At 46.8% G+C, this 26,384-nt stretch overlaps 1 protein-coding gene across 1 annotated transcript; it reads right to left on the bottom strand.

Moving 5' to 3' along the window:
* Positions 1-1,027: 1,027 nt before the first annotated feature.
* On the bottom strand, positions 1,028-23,482 carry LOC130367158 (olfactory receptor 476-like). Its single transcript, XM_056569562.1, has 2 exons — positions 23,381-23,482; positions 1,028-1,969 (listed from the first exon to the last, which is right to left on the bottom strand). The coding sequence occupies exons 1-2, from the start codon at positions 23,480-23,482 to the stop codon at positions 1,028-1,030; spliced, it is 1,044 nt and encodes a 347-aa protein (XP_056425537.1).
* Positions 23,483-26,384: the final 2,902 nt, after the last annotated feature.

The raw sequence follows: 26,384 nt of genomic DNA on the forward strand, positions 1-26,384 counted from the left end.
AAAAAAAAAAAAAGTAACTTAAAAGAAGCTTACCTAAGTCACACATTAAAAAATCCCCTCCTTATGGGGGACCAATACTTCAGGGTCCAATACTCATCTTCTATGTACTGCTCCAGTTTTAGTATATGTGCTGCCAAAGTTATTTTCTGTCTGACAATATTGCTCTCTGCTGACACCTCTGTCCATGTCAGGAACTGTCCTGCTCTGGACAGTTCCTGACATGGACAGAGGTGGCAGCAGAGAGCACTATGGTCAGACTGGAAAGAACAACTCAACTTCCTGTGTAGCATACAACAGCTGATAAGTACTGGGAGGATTACAATTTTCAAATAGAAATAATTCACAAATCTTAAAAGTTGATTTAAAAAAAAAAAAATCCAACAGAGTACCCCTTTAGGTCCAACTTCATAGTTCATACACCTTTCATGGAATGTTTTACACTTTTAGCTTTACAAGAAGCTGGAACATCCCTTGGTTAGTTTCTATGGTGCCATACACTACTTACATAGAATACCAAGGAAAGTAGTGCAGGGACAGTAAGTTAGGAATACTTTATACATAAAAGGGAATACATTCCCTGTTCTGGGGGAACCTGATGCAGGGAATATATGCCTCCAAACACATTAAGCCAACATTTATCTATTTCTGTTCAATGCCATGGGGTTTCTAGGGGAAAAAAAAGTATAAGGATCACCAGATTTTGGTCAAAGACTCTCATAATGGAGATAGTCCCCCAGATTCTTGAGCATCTTCTGATTTTTCCCAGGAAACTGTCTAGCAGGTAAGTAGGGAAAAGTAGAGCAAAGACATCTAGAAAATCTGTAATAACTATAGAGAGTCATAGTCTATTGGAGAGGTACAAAGTCACTATATCCATTAGCTGGTATTTTATATGACAAAACCTCCATATCTTAGTGCAGCAGGCCAGCACACCTTTAGTATTTTACCTTCCCATACATGGATGGATGGAAAGACGATCCACAAGCAATATGTCTGCAGGAGAAAAAAATGTCTATGGCTAGATGCTTTACCAGATCCTTTGTTTCTGAAGTGTTTCTTGTCCGGCTTTCTTAATGTCCTTATTCCTCAGACTGTATATAATGGGGTTGACCAATGGAGTAAACACAGTATATAGCAGGGAGAGGATCTTACTCATGGTCAGTGTTCGGCCTTTTGTTGGGACAATATATACACCGAACAAAGTCCCATAGAATATGGAGACCACAATGAGGTGGGAGCTACAGGTGGAGAAGGCTTTCTGTCTACCAGTATTGGATGGGATCCTTAGGATTGATAAAATAATAAAAGTATAAGACACGACAATGATGGTGGTTGGGATTAGGACAACTGGAATGCCTGTTACATAACTCTCCAATTGTACAATGATGGTGTCAGAACAGGAAAGTTCAAGTAAGGAAATAAAGTCACAAAATATATGGTCAATGATATTGGAACCACAGAAGTTTAGTGTTGTTATTGTTATGGCAAGAATAAAAGTTACAGAAAATCCAGACAACCAAGAGATGACGGTCAGTATAACACAATGTCCACTTGTCATGATAGAGGAGTAACGGAGAGGATTACAGATGGCCACATATCTGTCATAAGACATCACAGCGAGGAGAAGACACTCAAATACTTCTAAGGTGCATAAGAAATAAAACTGAGTCATACAACCAATAAAAGTCATGGTTGCCCCATTATTCAGTAGGATGTGGAGAAGGTTGGGGACAATATCTGAGCTCACCGAGATGTCACTGATGGACAGATGTGAGATGAAGAAGTACATTGGGGTGTGGAGGTTCTTGCTGGCGGACACCAGAGTGATGATCAGGAGATTCCCACATATTATCAGACAATAAACCACAAGGAACAGACAGAACAGGAAAAGTCTTAAACCTCGACTGACCTGAAATCCTAAGAGAAGGAACTCTGTGACCTCGGTCCGGTTGTTCTCCTGTATGTAGATCTATGCAGTAGGTATAATGTTTTATAAATCCAAAATAAATGATTCTTATCATAAGACACAAGACTTAGAGTGACCTCAATATATGACCCATGGAGAAATGTTATAACATATATTGTCTACTATACTGTAACTTTATATCATGACTTTATTTTACAGTGAAATTACTTCCCATACAGAATAGTGAATACATTAGTAACATATAAGTGATGGGAAATACAGATGTGCCCGCTGTAACGATTCGGCTAGCTGGATGTGGATCCTCTGTGTCAGCGAGGGATTGGCGTGGACCGCACCGGTGGACCAGTTCTAAGTTGCTACTGGTTTTCACCAGAGCCCGCCGCAAAGCGGAATGGTCTTGCTGCGGCGGTAGCAACCAGGTCGTATCCACCGGCAACGGCTCAACCTCGCTGACTGCTGAGAAGGCGTGGGACAGAAGGACTAGACAGAGGCAAGGTCAGACGTAGCAGAAGGTCGGGGCAGGCGGCAAGGTTCATAGTCAATGTGGATAGCAGAAGATCTGGAACACAGGCTTTGGACAACACTAAACGCTTTCACTGGCACAAGACAACAAGATCCGGCAAGGAAGTGCAGGGGAAGTGAGTGTCACGATGCCGGCTGGCAGGTAGTGGATCCTCTGTGCCAGAGAGGGATTGGTAAGGACCGTGCTAGTGGACCGGTTCTAAGCCACTACTGGTTTTCACCAGAGCCCGCCGCAAAGCGGGATGGTCTTGCTGCGGCGGTAGTGACCAGGTCGTATCCACTAGCAACGGCTCACCTCTCTGGCTGCTGAAGATAGGCGCGGTACAAGGGAGTAGGCAAAAGCAAGGTCGGACGTAGCAGAAGGTCGGGGCAGGCAGCAAGGATCGTAGTCAGGGGCAACGGCAGAAGGTCTGGAAACACAGGCAAGGAACACACAAGGAACGCTTTCACTGGCACTAAGGCAACAAGATCCGGCAAGGGAGTGCAGGGGAAGTGAGGTGATATAGGGAAGTGCACAGGTGAACACACTAATTGGAACCACTGCGCCAATCAGCGGCGCAGTGGCCCTTTAAATCGCAGAGACCCGGCGCGCGCGCGCCCTAGGGAGCGGGGCCGCGCGCGCCGGGACAGAACAGACGGAGAGCGAGTCAGGTAGGGGAGCCGGGGTGCGCATCGCGAGCGGGCGCTACCCGCATCGCGAATCGCATCCCGGCTGGCAGTGGAATCGCAGCGCCCCGGGTCAGAGGACGTGACCGGAGCGCTGCCGCGGGGAGAGTGAAGCGAGCGCTCCGGGGAGGAGCGGGGACCCGGAGCGCTCGGCGTAACAGTACCTTGGGTCTCCCCCTCTTCTTAGAGCCTGAGAACCTGAGGAGCAGACTTTTGTCTAGGATGTTGTCCTCAGGTTCCCAGGATCTCTCTTCAGGACCACAACCCTCCCAGTCCACTAAAAAAAAATTTTTCCCTCTGACCTTTTTGGCAGCTAAAATTTCTTTGACCGAGAAGATGTCCGAGGAGCCGGAAACAGGAGTGGGAGGAACAGATTTGGGAGAAAAACGGTTGAGGATGAGTGGTTTGAGAAGAGAGACGTGAAAGGCATTAGGGATACGAAGAGAGGGAGGAAGAAGAAGTTTATAAGAGACAGGATTAATTTGACACAAAATTTTGAAAGGACCAAGATAGCGTGGTCCCAACTTGTAGCTAGGGACACGGAAGCGGACATATTTAGCGGAGAGCCATACCTTGTCTCCAGGGGAAAAAACAGGGGGAGCTCTTCTTTTCTTATCCGCGAACTTCTTCATGCGTGATGAAGCCTGTAAGAGAGAATTTTGGGTCTCTCTCCATATGATGGAAAGGTCACGAGAAATTTCATCCACAGCGGGCAGACCAGAGGGCAAGGGAGTAGGGAGGGGGGGAAGAGGGTGACGGCCGTACACCACGAAAAATGGGGATTTGGAGGAAGACTCAGAGACCCTGAAGTTATACGAGAATTCGGCCCATGGGAGGAGATCTGCCCAGTCATCCTGGCGGGAGGAAACAAAATGTCGCAAATAATCACCCAAGATCTGGTTAATCCTTTCTACTTGTCCATTGGACTGGGGATGATATGCAGAAGAAAAATTTAATTTAATCTTGAGTTGTTTACAGAGAGCCCTCCAGAATTTAGACACGAATTGGACGCCTCTATCCGAGACAATCTGCGTAGGCAACCCGTGAAGACGAAAAATGTGTACAAAAAATTGTTTAGCCAACTGAGGCGCAGAAGGAAGACCAGGAAGAGGGATGAAATGTGCCATTTTGGAGAATCGATCAACGACCACCCAAATAACAGTGTTGCCACGGGAAGGGGGTAAATCAGTAATAAAATCCATACCAATCAGCGACCAAGGCTGTTCGGGGACAGGCAGAGGATGAAGAAAACCAGCGGGCTTCTGGCGAGGAGTCTTATCCCGGGCACAGATAGTGCAGGCTCGCACAAAGTCCACAACATCCGTCTCCAGAGTCGGCCACCAATAGAAGCGGGAGATGAGTTGCACAGATTTCTTGATACCCGCATGACCTGCGAGATGGGAGGAGTGACCCCATTTGAGGATTCCGAGACGTTGGCGAGGAGAAACAAAGGTCTTTCCTGGAGGAGTCTGCCTGATGGAGGCAGGAGAAGTGGAGATCAGGCAGTCAGGTGGAATGATGTGTTGCGGAGAGAGTTCAACTTCTGAGGCATCCGAGGAACGAGAGAGAGCATCGGCCCTAATGTTCTTATCGGCAGGACGAAAGTGAATCTCAAAATTAAATCGGGCAAAGAACAGAGACCACCGGGCCTGGCGAGGATTCAGCCGTTGGGCAGACTGGAGGTAGGAGAGGTTCTTGTGGTCGGTGTAGATAATAACAGGAGAACTTGATCCCTCCAGCAGATGCCTCCATTCCTCAAGTGCTAATTTAATGGCTAGAAGCTCTCGATCCCCGATGGAGTAGTTCCTCTCCGCTGGAGAGAAGGTCCTAGAGAAAAAACCACAAGTGACAGCATGCCCGGAAGAATTTTTTTGTAGAAGAACAGCTCCAGCTCCCACTGAGGAGGCATCAACCTCCAATAGGAAGGGTTTGGAAGGGTCAGGTCTGGAGAGGACGGGAGCCGAAGAAAAGGCAGACTTGAGTCGTTTAAAGGCGTCTTCTGCTTGAGGAGGCCAGGACTTGGGATCAGCATTTTTTTTGGTTAAAGCCACGATAGGAGCCACAATGGTAGAAAAATGTGGAATAAATTGCCTGTAATAATTGGCGAACCCCAAAAAGCGTTGGATAGCACGGAGTCCGGAGGGGCGTGGCCAATCTAAGACGGCAGAGAGTTTGTCTGGATCCATCTGTAGTCCCTGGCCAGAGACCAAATATCCTAGAAAAGGAAGAGATTGGCATTCAAACAGACATTTCTCAATTTTGGCATAGAGTTGGTTGTCACGAAGTCTCTGAAGAACCATACGGACATGCTGGCGGTGTTCTTCTAGATTGGCAGAAAAAATTAGGATATCGTCCAGATATACAACAACACAGGAGTATAACAGATCACGAAAAATTTCATTGACAAAGTCTTGGAAGACGGCAGGGGCGTTGCACAGTCCAAAGGGCATGACCAGATACTCAAAGTGTCCATCTCTGGTGTTAAATGCCGTTTTCCACTCGTCCCCCTCTCTGATGCGGATGAGGTTATAGGCGCCTCTTAAGTCCAATTTAGTGAAGATGTGGGCACCTTGGAGGCGATCAAAGAGTTCAGAGATGAGGGGTAAGGGGTAGCGGTTCTTAACCGTGATTTTATTAAGACCGCGGTAGTCAATGCAAGGACGTAGGGAGCCATCTTTTTTGGACACAAAGAAAAATCCGGCTCCGGCAGGAGAGGAGGATTTACGGATAAAGCCCTTTTTTAGATTCTCCTGGACGTATTCGGACATGGCAAGAGTCTCTGGGGCAGAGAGAGGATAAATTCTGCCCCGGGGTGGAGTAGTGCCCGGGAGGAGGTCGATAGGGCAATCATAAGGCCTGTGAGGAGGTAGAGTCTCAGCTTGTTTTTTGCAGAAAACATCCGCGAAGTCCATATAGGCCTTAGGGAGACCGGTTACTGGAGGAACCACAGAGTTACGGCAAGGGTTACTGGGAACCGGTTTTAGACAGTTCTTGGAACAAGAGGACCCCCAACTCTTGATCTCCCCAGTGGACCAATCCAGGGTAGGGGAATGAAGTTGAAGCCAGGGAAGTCCAAGGAGAATTTCCGAGGTGCAATTGGGGAGGACCAAAAGTTCAATCCTCTCATGATGAGATCCGATGCTCATAAGAAGGGGCTCCGTGCGGAAACGTATGGAACAGTCCAATCTTTCATTATTTACACAATTGATGTAGAGGGGTCTGGCGAGACTGGTCACCGGGATGTTGAACCTGTTGACGAGAGAGGCCAAAATAAAATTTCCTGCAGATCCAGAGTCCAAGAAGGCCACTGTAGAGAAGGAGAAGGCAGAGGCAGACATCCGCACAGGCACAGTAAGACGTGGAGAAGCAGAGTAGACATCAAGGACTGTCTCACCTTTGTGCGGAGTCAGCGTACGTCTTTCCAGGCGGGGAGGACGGATAGGACAATCTCTCAGGAAGTGTTCGGTACTAGCACAGTACAGGCAGAGGTTCTCCATACGGCGTCGTGTCCTCTCTTGAGGTGTCAGGCGAGACCGGTCGACCTGCATAGCCTCCACGGCGGGAGGCACAGGAACAGATTGCAGGGGACCAGAGGAGAGAGGAGCCGAGGAGAAGAAACGCCTCGTGCGAACAGAGTCCATATCTTGGCGGAGTTCCTGACGCCTTTCGGAAAAACGCATGTCAATGCGAGTGGCTAGGTGAATAAGTTCATGTAGATTGGCAGGAATTTCTCGTGCGGCCAGAACATCTTTAATGTTGCTGGATAGGCCTTTTTTGAAGGTCGCGCAGAGGGCCTCATTATTCCAGGACAATTCTGAAGCAAGAGTACGGAATTGTACGGCATACTCGCCAACGGAAGAATTACCCTGGACCAGGTTCAACAGGGCAGTCTCAGCAGAAGAGGCTCGGGCAGGTTCCTCAAAGACACTTCGGATTTCCGAGAAGAAGGAGTGTACAGAGGCAGTGACGGGGTCATTGCGGTCCCAGAGCGGTGTGGCCCATGACAGGGCTTTTCCGGACAGAAGGCTGACTACGAAAGCCACCTTAGACCTTTCAGTGGGAAACAGGTCCGACATCATCTCCAGATGAAGGGAACATTGGGAAAGAAAGCCACGGCAAAACTTAGAGTCCCCATCAAATTTATCCGGCAAGGATAAGCGTATCCCAGGAGCGGCCACTCGCTGCGGAGGAGGTGCAGGAGCTGGCGGAGGAGATGACTGCTGAAGCTGTGGTAGTAACTGTTGTAGCAAAACGGTCAGTTGAGACAGCTGTTGGCCTTGTTGCGCTATCTGTTGTGACTGCTGGGCGACCACCGTGGTGAGGTCAGCGACAACTGGCAGAGGAACTTCAGCGGGATCCATGGCCGGATCTACTGTCACGATGCCGGCTGGCAGGTAGTGGATCCTCTGTGCCAGAGAGGGATTGGTAAGGACCGTGCTAGTGGACCGGTTCTAAGCCACTACTGGTTTTCACCAGAGCCCGCCGCAAAGCGGGATGGTCTTGCTGCGGCGGTAGTGACCAGGTCGTATCCACTAGCAACGGCTCACCTCTCTGGCTGCTGAAGATAGGCGCGGTACAAGGGAGTAGGCAAAAGCAAGGTCGGACGTAGCAGAAGGTCGGGGCAGGCAGCAAGGATCGTAGTCAGGGGCAACGGCAGAAGGTCTGGAAACACAGGCAAGGAACACACAAGGAACGCTTTCACTGGCACTAAGGCAACAAGATCCGGCAAGGGAGTGCAGGGGAAGTGAGGTGATATAGGGAAGTGCACAGGTGAACACACTAATTGGAACCACTGCGCCAATCAGCGGCGCAGTGGCCCTTTAAATCGCAGAGACCCGGCGCGCGCGCGCCCTAGGGAGCGGGGCCGCGCGCGCCGGGACAGAACAGACGGAGAGCGAGTCAGGTAGGGGAGCCGGGGTGCGCATCGCGAGCGGGCGCTACCCGCATCGCGAATCGCATCCCGGCTGGCAGCGGAATCGCAGCGCCCCGGGTCAGAGGACGTGACCGGAGCGCTGCCGCGGGGAGAGTGAAGCGAGCGCTCCGGGGAGGAGCGGGGACCCGGAGCGCTCGGCGTAACAGTGAGGTAATATAGCCCGGGAGCAGGTGGAAGCTAATTAGGCTAATTGGGCCAGGCACCAATCATTGGTGCACTGGCCCTTTAAATCTTAGAGAGCTGACGCGCGCGCGCCCTAAGGAGCGGGGCCGCACGCGCCAGTACATGACAGCCGGGGGCCGGGACAGGTGAGTGACTTGGGATGCGATTCGCGAGCGGACGCGTCCCGCTGTGCGAATCGCATTCCCGCCGGCAATGTCAGTGCAGCGCTTCCAGTCAGCGGGTCTGACCGGGGCGCTGCAGAGAGAGGAACGCCGCGAGCGCTCCGGGGAGGGGCAGGGACCCGGAGCGCTCGGCGTAACACCCGCGCTCAGCTTACTCTGTATCTAGATGTGGAGATGTCTATCAGGAGAGATGAGCTGCTGAGGAAATCATGTATCCAGGCCTGAGCTCCGGGTCATATGTGTACCATATGTTAGAAGTTAATTTGACTAGTGCAGAAGCCTTTATGCACTGTGGACAGAAGTGTTTTGTGTGTGGTTTCATTGGTGCACAACATTTCACCGGCTGTATTTTGTGACATTGGCTAAAGTCTCACACCTTTGTCCTGAGGCCACTCCAGCTGGGACCAAGCGCATGCTGGCTTTAGGCTGGACGTGGTATGTATCACTTCGTGGGTCAGGTGTAGCACACCTGGCTCAAGCATTGTTAGGGTACATGTACATAACATTTTGAGCCTTTGGCAGACAGTTTTTAAGGAGGGATTTGTAAACTTGCTGCCAGTTTTCAATTTCTTCTGCAATTTCTTCGGAGGCTCCAAACATTATGTGAATGTACCCAAAGATACATAGTGATGTATAGAATTACTACTTATATTTACAAAATCCATCTGTGTACAGGAGCCCTGATTTCCATCACTTTATTGACAGGAGTCCCTGCTCTGAGCTGTGTCGGTGGCTATATAGTCTGGGGTGCAGTTTGGGATTGGTAGTCAAGAGAGAAAATGCTTTTGAAGGGTCTATGGGAAACTGGATCCTCAAATATTTAATTGGTACAAATAAACAAAAAAGAACACAACAGGGTGCACCCCTAGTGAGGACCGCTAAAATGCGCAGGAAGATATAGAAAACTTGGGGTCCTTACCCTTAGGTGTTGCGCTGAGGGTACAACACCTACAGTAGCGTGTGGAAGAGAAAGTGCAGGGTAGCCGCCAAGGGGAATTCCCGTGGATGGAAACACAAGAACGAAGAACTGGTGGAAACACAAGAACGAAGAATTTGGAAAAAGATCCCCTGAATGAAGCCGCTTGATCTGATGGGTATGTTTATGAACTTTAATTGCAACGCGTTTCGATTCTGAACTAGGATCTTCATCAATTAAAATTCATAAACATGCTCATCGGGACAAGCGCCCTCATTCAGGGGATCTTTTTCCAAATTCTTTGTCCTCAAATATTTAATGCAATTCCATCACCAGAGAAACAGAAGGACAGATTACAGACGATTTGCTGCTGAGTCCGCCAGTTCCCTTTCTTCAATTTTTCGTATATTGACTTTAAAATTACTGACTGCAGATAACCCCTCAAATTCTTGCAGGATCACTGGCAAACTGACAATAGGGGAAAAACATGGACCAGGAGGTCGTTGACAAAGAGCGACACCTTGTGATCAGTTTGACCAGCGGTGACTCCACAAATTAAATGATTTTGCCAAAATACATTCACACACGACTCCGTAACTCTAAAAGATATAAATATACAGGGATAAAGTACATCCCTCTCTGGTCACATATAGGATAAAAAAAGGAGACTGAGAGAAATCCACTTACTTGGATATGACTATCCAGTATAATGTACAAGTGTGGGAGCTCTACGTAAAATATAAGAGACCTAAACCGAGGATACTGCGTTGCACATACCCATGTAATAAGGCAGAATAAATAGAGATAAATAAGAAAGAAAGGAAGTGTCTGATAAGATATAAAATATAATGACATTTATTGAATAATACTGTGAGGTCGCAGTTACGAGCCCACTGAATATACTTGTATGCACAGTAGCGCTGAAGATCTATCCTCTATACCCCGACGGCACGGGGACAAAGTACAAGAGGGAAAATAGATCAAAGTCAGATACTTAGGGGGAGATGTATCAATGTTGTTATTGTTGGTAGACGTTTTTTGTAGATCATTTTGGTTGGTCTAAATTTGGAGCAATTTCTCCAAATTTATCAAACTTGTGCAAGCCCCATGATAAATTTCGTGCAATGGTCTAAATCTCCACACAGTTCTATTTGTAGACCTGTTCTACACCTCACAGGAATAGTGGTGTATCCTGGACGCTCGGCTTTTGTTCTATTGTTTTTCAGGATTCCACTGAGGTTTTTTTTTGTCCACCAGCAAAAACGCCTGAAAAACGCTCCCAGCTTTTCCTGCATTTTGGTAATTTTTCTTGGGGGAGATTTATCAAAAACTGTACAGAGGAAGAGTAGTGCAGTTGCCCATGGCAACCAATCAGATTGCTTCTTTACAAAAATGAAAGGAGCAATCTGATAGGTTGCTATGGGCAACTGCACCGCTCTTCCTCTACATAGGTTTTGATTAATCTCTCCCCTTGTGTTTTTTCTTGCATTTTTGCTGGTGTGCGGAAACAAACATTTTTGTACCCTGTGTGCATTTTTTTCACTGCAGGTACTACTCCATGGGTCGGATGCAGAGCGCCCGCCCCACGGAGTGTAAGGAGGTAAGGAGTGATGTATAGCATATACATATACAGGGTGCAGAGCATCCATATAGTATACAGGGGGCATAGTGTATCCATGTATACTATACAGGAGCCCAGCAAGGAAAGAGTTAACCCACACTGCAGTTCTGAGTTAAATCTTTGTGCGCTCTCCTGTATATACAGCCATCTATAGATGACTGTATATACAGGATACAGTAGGCAGACAAGAACAATTGGAGGCTCCCTGTTACACACTGCAGTATGGGCGTACTCACCAGGTCCTAACCTTTTTTTTTCTCATTTCAGATACGTGAATGGGGAGGACTACGTCAGATTCAGTGTATTGCGATGATGACCAGCTTTTTTTAAATGTCAATAAAAGGTTTAATGAGGGCTGTGTGGGGAGTGTTTTTTTTTTTAACCCTTTTATTGACATTAAAAAAATTCTAGTCATCGTCACACTCCACCGAATCTCAAGTAGTCCTCTGCATTCACTTATCTGAAATGACAAGAAAATAAAAACACGAAAAATGGGTCAGTACATTTTTGGCGCTCTCCCCTGGGTAGAGCGCACATAATGCAGTGTGTTCCTAAAGAGGAAGCCTCCAATTGTTGCTAAACTACAACTCCCATCATGGGGGCTGTAGGTAAACAACAGCTCGAGTCTCCCTGTTTGGGAACACACTGCCAAAAAGGCTCTGTTTCCATTATGCAAAACGCATAATGAGAACAGAGCTATACTTACCACCCTGGCTTCAGGCCTGGACTGTGAAGCTCCGCCCCCTAATGATGTCATCACTAGGGGGCAGGGGCGGAGAAGTTGCAAGGGGTCTCAAGAGTGAGACCCCTGACATCCATCAGTCTGCCCTTGTACTACTACTCCCATCATGGGAAATTTTGTGTCCCATGATGGGAGTAGTTGTAGTACCGCAGTGCTGAGGGATGGCTGTTACACATCCCCCAGCTGCGAAACTGTATTGTGACTGTTAGGACTACTACTCCCATCATGGACAGACTCTGTCCATGATGGGAGTTGTAGTCCTCGGGCTGAAGGACAGATCGCAGCAGGTCATTCTCCAGAGACCCGCTGCGATCTGCATTTATTAACTTAAAAAGCCAGCGGCAACACTGCACTCCCCTCCCCCCCCCTCCTCCTGTATACAGATTTCACGATTCATAATCCCCGCCGCCGGGAGAGGGGAGCTCTGATTGGTGGAAAGCTATTCACCACTATACACCAATCAGAGCTCCTGTCTTCTGGTGGGGATTATGAATTGTGACAGGTCTATACAGGGGAGCGAGTGGAGCCGCTTCTACAGTATATAATTGTTATGTGTACTGTACCCCCCCCCCCAGACTAATACTGACCCCTTCTATAGTGAGCGCTGGGACCGCTGTGTGATTGACAGGTCCCCAGCGCAAGTGTCCGGCCCCACTGACCTTTATATGTTATAAATCTTTATGATACACACTGCCCGTCCTCCTCTTCATTCTTCTGATGCCGGAGACGTGCGGCTTCTGTATCATAGTCTATAGATAGAGCGCCCCCTCCCTGCCTCCACACTGCACAGGGCTGGGGCCAGACAACGGCAGGGGGCGCTCTGACTATAGTGAAAGCAGAAGACGCGCGATTACGGTATCAGAAGAATGAAGAGGAGGACGGGCAGTGTGTATCATAAAGATTTACAACATGTAAAGGTCAGTGGGGCGGACACTTGCGCTGGGGACCTGTCAATCACACAGCGGTCCCAGCGCTCACTATAGAAGGGGTCAGTATTAGTCTGGGGGGGGGGGGGACAGTACACATAACAATTATATACAGTACTGTAGAAGCGGCTCCACTCGCTCCCCTGTATAGACCTGTCACAATTCATAATCCCCGCCAGAAGACAGGATCGGAGGCGGGGATTATGAATCGTGACATCTGTATACGGGAGCCGGCGGCAGCGCAGTGGAGCCGCATGTACCGCCAGCTTTTTAAGTTAATAAATGCAGATCGCAGCGGGTCTCTGGAGAATGACCTGCTGTGATCTGTCCTTCAGCCCCAGGACTACAAGTCCCATCATGGACAGAGTCTGTCCATGATGGGAGTAGTAGTCCTAACAGTCACAATAGAGTCCCGCAGACGGGGGATGTGCGTCTCTCAGCGCTCCGGTACTACAACTACTCCCATTATGGGACAGATTCTGTCCCATGATGGGAGTAGTTGTAGTACTGCAGTGCTGAGAGACAGCTCCTGCATCCTCCACCTGCATCTTCCACCGTCTGCCATTTTCTACGAGTCCTTGCTAGCACTCTTAGGTTTAGACTACTTTTCTTGCAAAAAAGCGCAATTGCGCAAAAAAAACCATCTACTTTTTTTTTACGCAATTGATAAATACCAGTCCACTGGATTAGGTGGTGTACGGTAGACCAAACTGGTGACAACTTTAGAAAACTGTCCACCAAAAAAAAACGCAGCTCTATGCAAAAAAAGCGCAATTGCGCAAAATTTGTAGACGTGAAAAATGGTCTAAATGCAATGATACATATCCCCCTTAGTGCCTCTTACCGGCTCCGGCCAAAGCAGTCATATGCGCATAGTAGCGATTTACGGTGATCCGGATTGATGCCTCTCAGCCCCGGCCACACGGGGAAGATGTAGGAGAGGTGAAGATGTCCGGTGCAGATGGTTATTGCGTAATCTGCTGGAAAAGTTAGTTTGTAGCGTATGGCAGCGCTGGAGGTCTTTGGGGTGGGATCCCTCTCTACTCCGACGGCGCGGGGAGAAGCTGAGAGGGCAGTAAAAGACCAATAGTGGTGGACAAATAATCCAAATAATCCCGACTATTGTGCAAAGGCAGTCTTGGACCAGATGCGTCCCCTTTTTCATTGGTGGATATGCAAAAACTGTGTGGATATGCAAAGACACAGCCTTTGCATATCCACCATTGAAAAAGGGGACGCTGCTCCCAGAAACACGTCTTTGGATTATTTGTCCACCAGTTTTTTTCTTTTACTGCCCTCTCAGCTTCTCCCCGCGCCGTCGGGGTAGAGAGGGATCCCACACCAAAGACCTCCAGCGCTGCCATACGCTACAAACTAACTTTACCTTTTCCAGCGGACTACTCAATAACCATCTGTACCGGACATCTTCACCTCTCCTACATCTTCCCCGTGCTGCCGGGGCTGAGAGGCATCAATCCGAGATCACCGTTAAGCGCTGCTATGCGCATATGACTGCTTTGGCCGGAGCCGATAAGAGGCACTAAGTACCTGACTTTGATCTATTTTCCCTCTTGTACTTTGTCCCCGTGCCGTCGGGGTATAGAGGATAGATCTTCAGCGCTACTACACATACAAGTATATTCAGTGGGCTCGTAACTGCGAGCCTCCAGTGCTGCAAAAGCTTGTTATTGGACACATCCTATTACATACATTGGACTATAAACCCCACCATTGTCCCACCGTTTAAGTGCAATACTATTATAACGTCATGTTTTAAATGTTTATAACTAACTTTTACCGTTCTATTTTAGTGAGCTGTCTGCAGCCCTGCCCCCGACCTCACAGCATTATTCAATAAATGTCATTATATTTTATATCTTATCAGACACTTCCTTTCTTTCTTATTTATCTCTATTTATTCTGCCTTATTATAAATTTTCTTATTATACAGTATAATGTTTGACTAATTTTTGACAATTATGGCAATAAAATCTTGTAGGTAAAATTAACTGTTTTAAGATATATATATATATATATATATATATATATATATATATATATATATATATATATATGCATTTCAGTTGAGAGCTAAAAGTCTTTCTATGTTTTTCTTTTGTTCTATTAGATTAACAGTTCATTATATAATACATTATCTACACATATAAAATATCAGATACTGAATCGAAGGAGCTTACAAAGTAATCTGTTGGATAAAAGACAAATTCCTTTATTACTGTACTTTTCTTTGATATATTGGAAATGTCTATTTTGCACTTAAGGGGCATTTGCTTCTACTCTGGACAGTTCCAGAGACAGGTGTCATCAGAGAGGACTTAGACAGGAAAGAACAACTCAACTTCAGCAGCTCATAAGTACTGAAAGGATTAACATTTTTTAATAGAAGTAATTTACAAATCTGTTTAACTTTCTGGAGCCAGTTGATATATATAAAAAAAAGTTTTTTCCTGGATAACCCCTTTAATGTTTATGAATGTAATGTTTTCTTTTCTGAAAAATGTTATAAAACACTTTAGTCACTTATTTGGATATGGGCCATAGGGTTATCATAGAGTGATATGATCCCGGTCCTTGTGCCGCCAACTAGTCCAATCTATCTTACTATTGCCCCCAGGAATCTCAAGTGTTTCATGTGAAAAGTCTATTTTAGCATCAATTGTTTTATACTGATAGGGAAATGGGATGACATTGTCTACATAGGGACAGATCTTTCCCTTGTTTTGGGATAACCATGAAATGAACCAGTAGAGATTGGACAGGAAAGGATAGACCAGAAGGAATGTGTCTCCTGTAATGTTATATAAATGTCACTTACCTCAGATATTTCTCCTGTAATGTTCTATAAATGTCACTTACATCAGATATTTCTTTGTTCTCCATTTCCAGATGAATATTTCTTCTCTTTGCTCTCAGGTCTCTGGGGGGATGGAGCACAATGTTACACAGGAGCAGCATCAGCTTCTATGACCACCAGACCCCTGAATGTGAAGCATTACCTGCCGATATTTATCTACAAGATGAAGACAAGGGACCAGGTAGAAGAACCCACCGGAGATATCTCTGCTATCGTCTGAGGAGTCTACAGGGTCTCCTCAATGGAGAAATATATAACAAATTATTAAGAATATATAAAATTTTACTATACATAATATCATTGGAAAGAAGAAAATGCTTTATATAAAGTATTAGTAATTATTAGTCTAAAAATTAATTTTTCATATCATTGGGGGGGGGGGGGGGGAGGGGTGATACTCTGAAAAATTGAGCCGAGAAGCTGAAACTGCTGAACTGTTCTACCTATTCCCCCCAGGAAGTCAATGTCCTTGCCACTTCTGTCTTGTAGCTTCTTTTTTTTACGGCTTTTATTTGATTGAATGCACGGAATAGTTTTGTCAATAATCGGCTAGTACAGCCTGACCAAGCCAGACTGTAGAAGCAGATCTGTCATGGCAGACACCGAGACCTTGAGAGGCTTCGTACAAACCTACATGAAGGGCTACCACCTATTTAATGTTATAGCAGAAAAATATAAAGGGACAAACACTAAAAATTATACCTAATGTACTTGCAATCCAGATAATGTTAAATCACAAAAATATTTTAGTGGAATTAATTTAAAAAAAAACTAAATGAATCCATACCCATCCTTACCCATAAAAAAAGAAACGGTCATAAAAAAAGAAAGTTCTAAAAACAATAATGGTTGGAGGAGATCAATATAAATAATAAATAATACATAATCACATAAGGCGAAGATGTGGGTCAATATAACTTAGTAACCTCTTCATACATAGAAGAATTTTATAAAGATCAATATCTATGGCCTCTGTTGTTATGGCACACAGTGAAGTGATTGGAGGAGAGGGGGGCCCCGTCAGAGGAGGCCACCCGCAGTTAACCTTATAGACGCTGCAGTCACTGTGACCGCAGCATTTATTAGAGTTACAGAGGGTTACTCTGCAAAGTGAAAGTAGAGCGCAGATGGTTGGTATGGTAACCGGGGGCCTGATAATAGCCTCCATTCTAATGGCAACAGAAGCTGATGAGCCTCTACCTAAGATAAATCTTAATCCTTCCAGCACTTATCAGCTGTTGTATGCTTCACAGGAAGTTGAGTGGTTCTTTTCAGTCTGACCACAGTGTTCTCTGCTGAAACCTCTGTCCATGTCAGGAACTGTCCGGAGTAGGAGAGGTTTGCTATGGGGATTTACTTCCACTCTAGACAGTTCCTGATTCAGAAAGAGGTGTTAGCAGAGAGAAATGTGGTCAGAAAATAACTACAGCAGCTGATAAGTACTGGAAGGATTAAGATCTTTTAACCTCTTCATGACCCAGCCCATTTTCACCTTCATGACCTGGGCATTTTTTGAAAATCTGACCACTGTCACTTTAAACATTAATAACTCTGGAATGCTTTTACTTATCATTCTGATTCCAAGATTGTTTTTTCGTGACATATTCTACTTTATGTTATTGATAAAATTTCACTGATATTTGTATCCTTTCTTGGTAAAAAATCTAAAAATTTCATGAAAATTTTGAAAATTTAGCATTTTTCTAACTTTGAAAGTCTCTGCTTGAAAGGAAAATGGATATTCCAAATAAATTACATATTGATTCACATATACAATATGTCTACTTTGTGTTTGCATAAAAAAATTGACAAGTTTTTACTTTTGGAAGACACCAGAGGGCTTCAAAGTTCCGCAGCAATTTTCCAATTTTTCTCAAGATTTTCAAAATCGTAATTTTTCAGGGCCCAGTTCAGGTTAAAAGTGGATTTTAAGGGTCTTCATATTAGAAATACCCCATAAATGACCCCATTATAAAAACTGCACCCCCCAAAGTATTCAAAATGACATTCAGTAAGTGTTTTAACCCTTTAGGTGTTTCACAGGAATAGCAGCAAAGTGAAGGAGAAAATTCTAAATCTTCATTTTTTACACTCGCATTTTCTTGTAGACCCAATTTTTGAATTTTTACAAGGGGTAAAAGGAGAGAAATCACCGTAAAATTTGTAACCCATTTTCTCTCGAGTAAGGAAATACCTCAAATGCGTATGTAAAGTGTTAGGCGGGCGCAGTAGAGGGCTCAGAAGGGAAGGAGCGACAATGGGATTTTGGAGAGTGAGTTTTTCTGAAAGGGTTTTTGGGGGGCACGTCCCATTTAGGAAGCCCCTATGGTGCCAGAACAGTGGACCCCCGCCACATGTGACCCCATTTTGGAAACTATACCCCTCATGGAATTTAATAAGGGGTGCAGTGAGCATTTACACCCCACTGGCGTTTGACAGATATTTGAAACAGTGGACTGTGCAAATCAAAAATTTTATTTTTCATTTTCACAGACCACTGTTCCAAAAATCTGTCATACACCAGTGGGGTGTAAATGCTCACTGCACCCCTTATTAAATTCCGTGAGGGGTGTAGTTTCCAAAATGGGGTCACATATGGATATTTATTGTTTTGCGTTTGTCAGAACTGCTGTAACAATCAGCCACCCCTGTGCAAATCGCCTCAAATGTACATGGCGCACTCTCCCTTCTGGGCCTTGTTGTGAGCCCCCAGAGCACTTTGCGCCCACATATGGGGTATCTCCATAGTCGGGAGAAATTGCGTTACAAATTTTGGGGGTCTTTTTCCCTTTTACCTCTAGTGAAAATGAAAAGTATAGGGCAACACCAGCATGTCAGTGTAAAAATTTTTTTTTTTTAAACTAACATGCTGGTGTAGACCCCAACTTCACCTTTTCATAAGGGGTTAAAGAAGAAAAAGCCCCCCAAAATTTGTAAGGCAATTTCTACCGAGTACGGCGTTACCCCATATGTGTCCCAAAACTGTTGCCCTGAAATACGACAGGGCTCCAAAGTGAGAGAGTGCCATGCGCATTTGAGGCCTGAATTAGGGATTTGCATAGGGGTATTCTATGCCAATGATTCCCAAACAGGGTGCCTCCAGCTGTTGCAAAACTCCCAGCATGCCTGGACAGTCAATGGTTGTCCGGCAATACTGGGAGTTATTATTTTGCAACAGCTGGAGGCTCCGTTTTGGAAACAGTAGCGTACCAGACGTTTTTCATTTTTTGGGGGGAGGGGGGCTGTGTAGGGGTATGTGTATATGTAGTGTTTTTTACTTTTTATTTTAGGTTAGTGTTAGTGCAGTGTAGTGTTTTTAGGGTACAGTCACATGGGCAGAGGTTCACAGCAAGTTTGCCGCTGGAAGTTTGAGCTGCAGCGCAAAGTTTGCACCATCTCAAACTTGCAGCACTCACTGTAAACCTCCGCCCATGTGAGTGTACCCTGTACATTCACATTGGGGGGGGGGGGGGGGCAAACATCCAGCTGTTGCAAACTCCGAGCATGCCCTTTGGCTGTCCGTGCATGCTGGGAGTTGTAGTTTTGCAACAGCTGGAGGAACGCTGGTTTGGAAACACTAAGTTAAGTAATAAACTTTCAAGTGTTTTGCAACCAAACTTAGTGTTTCCAAACCAGTGTGCCTCCAGCTGTTGCAAAACTACAACTCCCAGCATGCATGGTCTGCCAGTGCATGCTGGGAGTTATAGTTTTGCAACAATTGCAACAGCTGGAGGCACTGAGGTAGGAAACGGACAATGTTTCCCAACTAGTGTGCCTCCAGTTGTTGCAAAACTACAACTCCCAGCATGCCCAGACTGCCCAGGCATGCTGGAAGTTGTAGTTCGGCAATATCTGAAGGATCAGATGTTGCCGAACTACAACTTCCAGCATGCTTGGGCAGTCTGGGCATGCTGGGAGTTGTAGTTTTGCAACATCTGGAGGTCCACAGTTTGGAGACCACTGTATAATGGTCTCCAATCTGTGCTCTTCCAGATGTTAGAGAACTACAACTCCCAGCATGCCTGGACAGACTGAGCATGCTGAGATTTGTAGTTTTGCAGCATCTGGAAGAGCACAGATTGGAGACCATTATACAGTGGTCTCCAAACTGAGGACCTCCAGATGTTGCAAAACTACAACTCCCAGCATGCCCAGAGAGCCAACGGCTGTCTGGGCATGCTGGGAGTTGCAGTTTTGAAACTCCCAGAGGCAGCAGTGAGATCGCTTTACGGCGATCTCACTGCTGCCAATGAAGATGCCGCACTGCTGCCGGAAACTCACCTCCGGGACGCAGCGCAGCCAGGACCGCATGGAGGACGCCGGGACCGCCGGGACCGCTCGGGACACCGCTCGGACGGGTAAGTGACGCCGGTGGACGGGTCAGGGACACTTAGCAGAGCGGTGTGTGTCCCGATCCCCGTGATCGGGACTCACACACCGCGCTGCTAAGTATTTTCATAGCGAAACGCTGCTATCAGCTAGTCAGATTTGACCAGCTGATAGCAGCGATCGCTGGGGGGGGGGGTGGGGGATGAAACCCCCCGTGGTCGCACGGTAAGATGGCTGGCTATCAGTGATAGCCACCATCTTTCCGGGCGCTGCGGGGTGCCGCGAGTAGCGGCAGTAATGTTCATGACGTACCTGTATGTCATGGGTCGGGAACACCTTGCCACCCATGACGTACAGGTATGTCATAGGTCGGGAAGGGGTTAATAGAAGTAAATCTCAAATCTGTATAACTTGCTGGCACCAGTTGATTTGAAAAAAAAATTCTACTAGAGTACCCCTTTAATTTAGGACAGCATGCCTATTTGTCATACAAGAAGAAAATGTCAAAATCTAGAAAAATGTTAATTTTTCATTTTTTCACAAACATTTTGAGTTTATCACACAAAACGCTCACAAAACTATGAAACTTTTTGATCTCTTTTGATAATTTTTTTTCATGGTATATGAAGTGACAAAAAATGCATTTTTGGACTTTGGTATGTACGCCATCTAATGTGCAGTTTAGCTTCCCTTATATTTTCATAGTTTGAACATTTACACAAGCGTCAGTACCGCATATGATTATTTTTATTGGGAAAAGGGGGGTGATTCAAACTTTTATTAGGAAGGGGTTAATTCCTTTTAATTAACTTTTTTAAAACACTTTATAGCCCCACAGGGGCTATAACATGGAATCTTTTGATTGCATATATTGTTCAATGCAATGGCTGGAGCAGCAAAAGACTGATCGGGTGGTGAGGAGGCAGGTAAGGGCTCCCGTCATCCTCTCAGCTGATCGGGTTTCACCGTGATGGTCCCGATCAGCTCTGCTGAGGTGCCGCGATCAACTTTCATCGTGGTGTCTAAAGGGTTAATGTCGGACATCGGCCCGATTGGCAGTGGCCGGCATTAACCCTGGGTCCTGGCTGCAGATAAAAGTCGGGACCCATGGGGTTTGAAGCATGCTTAGCTCGTGAGCATGTTTCAAACCCCGCTAATGGGACCAGGGCGTACTTGTACACCCTTGGTCCTCAAGTACCGGGATGCAAGGGCGTACCTGTACGGCCTTGGTCACCAAAAGGTTAAGATCAGCTTCCCACTGTAATATATATTTTTTTGGTCCTTGGATGGTGTATTATGTAAAGCATATAAATGAGATAACATCCCCTACTGAAAGAGGAGTAACGGGCAGTGTTCCCAAAAATGGTGAAAGAGGTTACCCTAGTGCCTTGGACTAAGGTGCAAAGAAAATAAAAACTGGTGGGAGAGGAAAAGTTCAGTAGACAGAGGAAGATAATGTTCCACAAATGTATCCATTGACATATATTTTTTTGTTAACCAAAGTCAACTAGAGTAGTAAGATGATGTGTCACCCACCAGGAAAAATTAGAAGTGTGTAAGCCCAGAGAGAAGGCAGGGCTCAAAAGTGAAGGAGTGAGAGGAGAAGGGGTAGACTGCAGAGTGAAGCTAAAGCGCACCTGTCCCCAAAGAGCGAGAACATGGAGGACCACAACAGCAGAAGAAGGAAGTAAATGGGCTATAGGTTCAGAGGACCACATGAGTGCAACTAAGGAATAGGGATGTGCTAAATCAGCTTCCAATTGGGTCCATAAAGGACCTCCCTGAGAGGCTTTAACTAAGGTATGTTAAACACCTCCTCGTTGTGTCATTCAACCACTATATGGTCTCCTCATGATTCCGCCACATACAAGCTGTGTCATTCAGCCACTATATGGTCTCCTTATGCTGCCAACACCTCCAGTCTGTGTCATTCAGCCAATATATGGTCTCCTCATGCTGCCAACACCTCCACGCTGTGTCATTCAGCCACTATATGGTCTCCTCATACTGATGCCACCCCCAGGCTATGTCATTGTGCTGCTCTGCGGCATTAATTCTAAAAGCGATGCCTGTAATCTGCATGTCATACTAAATAACAGTATTATTTCACTACCCCAGCATACTCCATATGCGTGTTAGATCAAAGCAAAGTGTTCTACACCCTGTGCGAAGGTGAAAGGCATCGTGTTGGATGGGCGATATGTGTCACCAAGGCTCCTGGCCTTGTAAGAGCCGGTATTTATTCAGTGTCAGCGCTGCAATGCAGACTGACACCATGGTCGTAGTATGGCTGGAAGGCCAATCCGGGAAGGCTCTTACTGGGAATGACCAAGTGCAGGGTGTAGGCCATTCCCCACAATCCAGGCCGACATTTGTTGGCCTTAAAGGCAGCCTGTTTCACCAGCTGAGGGGGATTTGCTAGTTACAACTCCCACTGCCAGAGAGAGCTGTATGTGGAGTTCTTCCCTGTGTTTGCTCCAAGGTTGGAAGCTGGTGAACAGCCTGCCTGGAGGCCTGGAAAAGACTTGCTTTATGCCACATGGCATGGACCAAGGTGTGAACAAAAACCTAAGGAATGTAGGTGGACTTTGTTACGTTTTCTTTGGTTCTGCATTTAAAGACTGTTTGATGTTTGCCAAGTCTGAATAAAACACTGAACTTTGATTTGAAAAGTACTTTTTCCTGTAAACCCCCCCCCCTATTTGCAAGAGCGAGTCATTTAGTGGAGGATGCAGGCAACGCAGTGAAGTAAGCGGTTGAGTTGCAGAACGCTGTTACCAAGAACCAAGCCTGGGAGAACCTGTTGGAGTTGTTGCTAGGGGCAACAAAATTGCTGACAAATGGCGGGAGTGTTTTTTACAGTAAGGCGAAGCACAGCAGTGTTCCAGTGACCGTAGTGTTGCCAAAATGGAGTTATAAAAGGACTCATAAAAGTACTCATGGAGGCCAACAAGCACCAACAGGAAACCAATCATATGTTACTGCAGCATGTAATGGCGCTACAAGCTGCAGTGATGACCCGGAACGTCCCTGACGCCCGGAAAGGTGTACGGTTGGCAATCCCCAAGATGACCCACTCGGATGACGTCGAGACCTACCTGGCGGTCTTCGAGAACGTGGCCATGAGGGAGAACTTACTCCGAGAACAGTGACCCGAGGTCATAGCTCAGTTCGTGTCATCGGTAGTGTTGCTCGCGAATATTCGCAATTCGAATTTTATTCGCGAATATCGCATATTCGCGAATTCGCGAATATTCGCGAATATAGCGCTATAAATTCGTAATTACGAATATTATTTTATTTTTTTTTTTCACAGTACACATCACAGTGATCACCCCTCTCTGCTTCCAGCTTATGTGGTGTAAGAAGGCTCTAATACTACTGTGTGAGACTGGTGTGCTAATTTTCGTATATGCAAATTTTCGCACATGCGAATATTCGCATATGCGAAAATAAAACGAGAATATTATGAATATGCGCGAATATGACGAATATTCGTCCATATATTCGCGAATATTCGCAAATTCGAATATGGCCTATGCCGCTCAACACTAGTCATCGGGACCCCAGCAGGCCTACTTCGACTTTCCCGACGACCAGGCTGTTCATTACAAAGCTGTCAAAGGTGAGATCTTGGCAAGACTGGGGGTGAATGTGTTGGTCCTGGTCCAGCGGGTTCATCAGTGGGAATACAAGTCGGCTGTGCCTGCCAGGCCACAGTATTATGACCTGTTGCACTGCCTGAAAAAATGGCTGCAGTCAGAGGTGCTAAGTCCCCACGATATGCTGGACCATCTCCTGGCAGAGGGGGGCTTTGCTACATTCCCTTCAAAGATTTATTGGCCAGGTAACCCCTTACAACACCCTTGGGATGGTGGACCTTGTGGAGAAGTTCAAGGCCACCATGAAACTGCGGGAGGGGGTAGTGAAACCCAGGAGGACCCCACCCTTGCCCAGGCAGCTAGAAAGCCCTAAAAGTCCCCGGGAGGGCCCCGCCCCCCGCCCCGTTGCTGTGTCAACAACCGGGACATGTTAGAACTAATTGTCCCCAGCGGGAAGAACTTATGGACACCAACTACACATTCCTCCTGTCCCTGTATGCCCAGAGACTGTGTGCCACAGGTTTTCCCAGGGCAGCGGACTCTGATCATCTCTGCCAGGTGACGGTGGGAAATACTGTTGTGGTGGCCCTGATTGATTCAAGTAGCATGGTGACTTTAGTGAGGTCCAACCTGGTGCCGCCCACGGAGTACACAGAACGACAGGCTGGAGTACTGTGTATACACGGGGACTTAAAAGACTATCCAACTGCCTTGGTGACTTTGTCAACAGCAGCTGGCTGCTGGACTCATGAGGTGGCTTTACAAAGTTGCCATATGAGATAATAGTTGGAAGAGACTTTCCAGGGTTCGTGTCTCTGTGGCCCCAGACAAGAGTTTCCCAGACCTGCAAGGCAGGGGTGTTCCCAATAGACTGGCCCTACTCAGGGGTGACCCCGGAAACCCTGGGAACCAGAGTCTGAAACAACAGCAGTTGGGATGACCACCATTAAGGTGGAGGAGGATGAGATGTCGTCTCCACTGAGGGTAATGGTAGGAGATGTGGAGAATCTGCCATCAGGGCCAGAGTTGGCAGACCTCAATGTTACAGTACCAGGACCCGACTCTATCTCGGGCCTGGGAAAATGCTTTAATTGTTGAAGGAACACCACAACAACAGGGAGCTGAGACTGGTGGGATGTTCTACCGGGTAAACCAAATTCGGGATGAGAATGTGGAACAATTGGTAGTGCCTAAAGCATATCGGAGGCTGGTGTTAGAGTTAGCCCATCAGCATGTTCTAAGGGGGGCATCTGGGCCAGCAGAAGACGCAGGAACGGATTTTGCAGCGCTTTTACTGGCCTAGTGTGTCTAAAGAGGTCGAAAGTTATTGTGAATCCTGCCTAACCTGCCAAATCACTAGCCCTCAGCTACATTACTGTAGTCCCCTGGTCCCTCTCCTGATTATCGAGGTCCCTTTGAGCGGATCACTATGGATCTGGTAGGCCCATTGCCAAAATCCGATAGGGGGCACCAACACATCCTGGAAGTCCTGGACTATGCGACTCGGTATCCCGAGGTGCTGCCTCTGCGACATACCTCGGCCAAACTTATAGCTAAGGAGCTAATGGAGTTGTTTTCCCGAGTGGGCTTACCTAAAGAGGTATTGACTGAGCAATGCACCCTTCATGTCAAAGGTAATGAAAGAGCTCAGTAAGTTACTGCAGGTAAAACAGCTACGGACCTCCGTCTACCACCCACAGACAGACAGCCTGGTAGAAAGGTTTAACTAAACGTTAAAAAATATGTTAAAGCTGGTGGTGGCTATAGATGGGAAACATTGGGATCTTTTGCTGCCCTATCTCATGTTTGCAGTGCGAGAAGTGCCCCAGGCTTCTACTGGGTTCTCGCCCTTTGAACTACTATATGGCAGACATCCACGTGGACTGTTAGCCATAGCCAAAGAGGCATGGGAACAACAGCCCACGCCATACAAAAGTGTAGTTGAGTATGTCACTCAGTTACAGGAGTGGATGGAAACAGTGTTGCCCTTGGTGAGGGAACATATGGAGGCAGCTCAGCGAGCACAGAGCAGAGTTTATAATCCCCAGGCACGAGTTCGGAATTTTAACCCGGGAGATCGGGTTCTGGTACCAATGGTCGACAGTAAATTCCTGGCTAGGTGGCATGGTCCCTACGAAGTGATTGAAAAGATAGGGGAGGTGACGTACAGGGTACACCAGCCCAGGCGGAAGAAGCCAGAGCAAGTGTAACCTTAGAAAGACAGGAAGACTGGTGTGGGTAACAGCCCCCGGCCAGGTTTGTTAGGGGTGGGGTTTCCCGTCCCTCAGTCTGGTGTGAGGGAAGCAGTTGCCACAGTGAAAATTGCTGACAGCCTTTCCTCTGCACATACTCACGAGACCAGGGAGCTTGTCAGTAGGAAAATCGATGTGTTCTCAGACCAGATGTACTTCTGTCATCTGCCATGACATTGTCACTGAACCCCAGGTAAAAATACGGTTGAAACCATACCGGGTACCTGAGTCGCGGCGACAAGCCATCTCGGAAGAAGTACAGCAGATGTTAAAACTGGATGTCATTGAGGAATCAAAGAGTGAGTGGGCCAGTCCAATAATCTTAATACCCAAGCCAGATGGTACGTTGCGTTTCTGTAATGATTTCTGCAAACTTAATGAGGTGTCCAAGTTTGATGCATATCCCATGCCCCAAGTTGACAAGCTTTTTTGAAAGGCTAGGACAGGCTCAGTATTTTTCTGTTTTGGACCTCACCAAAGGGTACTCGCAGGTGCCCTTGACGGAGGCTTCTAAAGAGAAAACAGCCTTTGTCACACCAGAAGGTTTGTATCCAATAGCAGATCGGGGAGGGGGGTTAAAGTTGGGTTCCTCCGCTCTGCCCACCCACGGTATATCGGGCAGAGCAGGGGAACCGTGATGCGAGCGGCGGCGGCGGTGGAGGTCCATTACTGGGTGGCGATAGGTGTCGGCGGGCGCCGATCCATGCTGGGAGTTGTAGTTTTGCAACA

The sequence above is a fragment of the Hyla sarda genome, chromosome 4, assembly GCF_029499605.1.
Source record: "Hyla sarda isolate aHylSar1 chromosome 4, aHylSar1.hap1, whole genome shotgun sequence".
Classification (NCBI taxonomy): Eukaryota; Metazoa; Chordata; class Amphibia; order Anura; family Hylidae; genus Hyla; species Hyla sarda.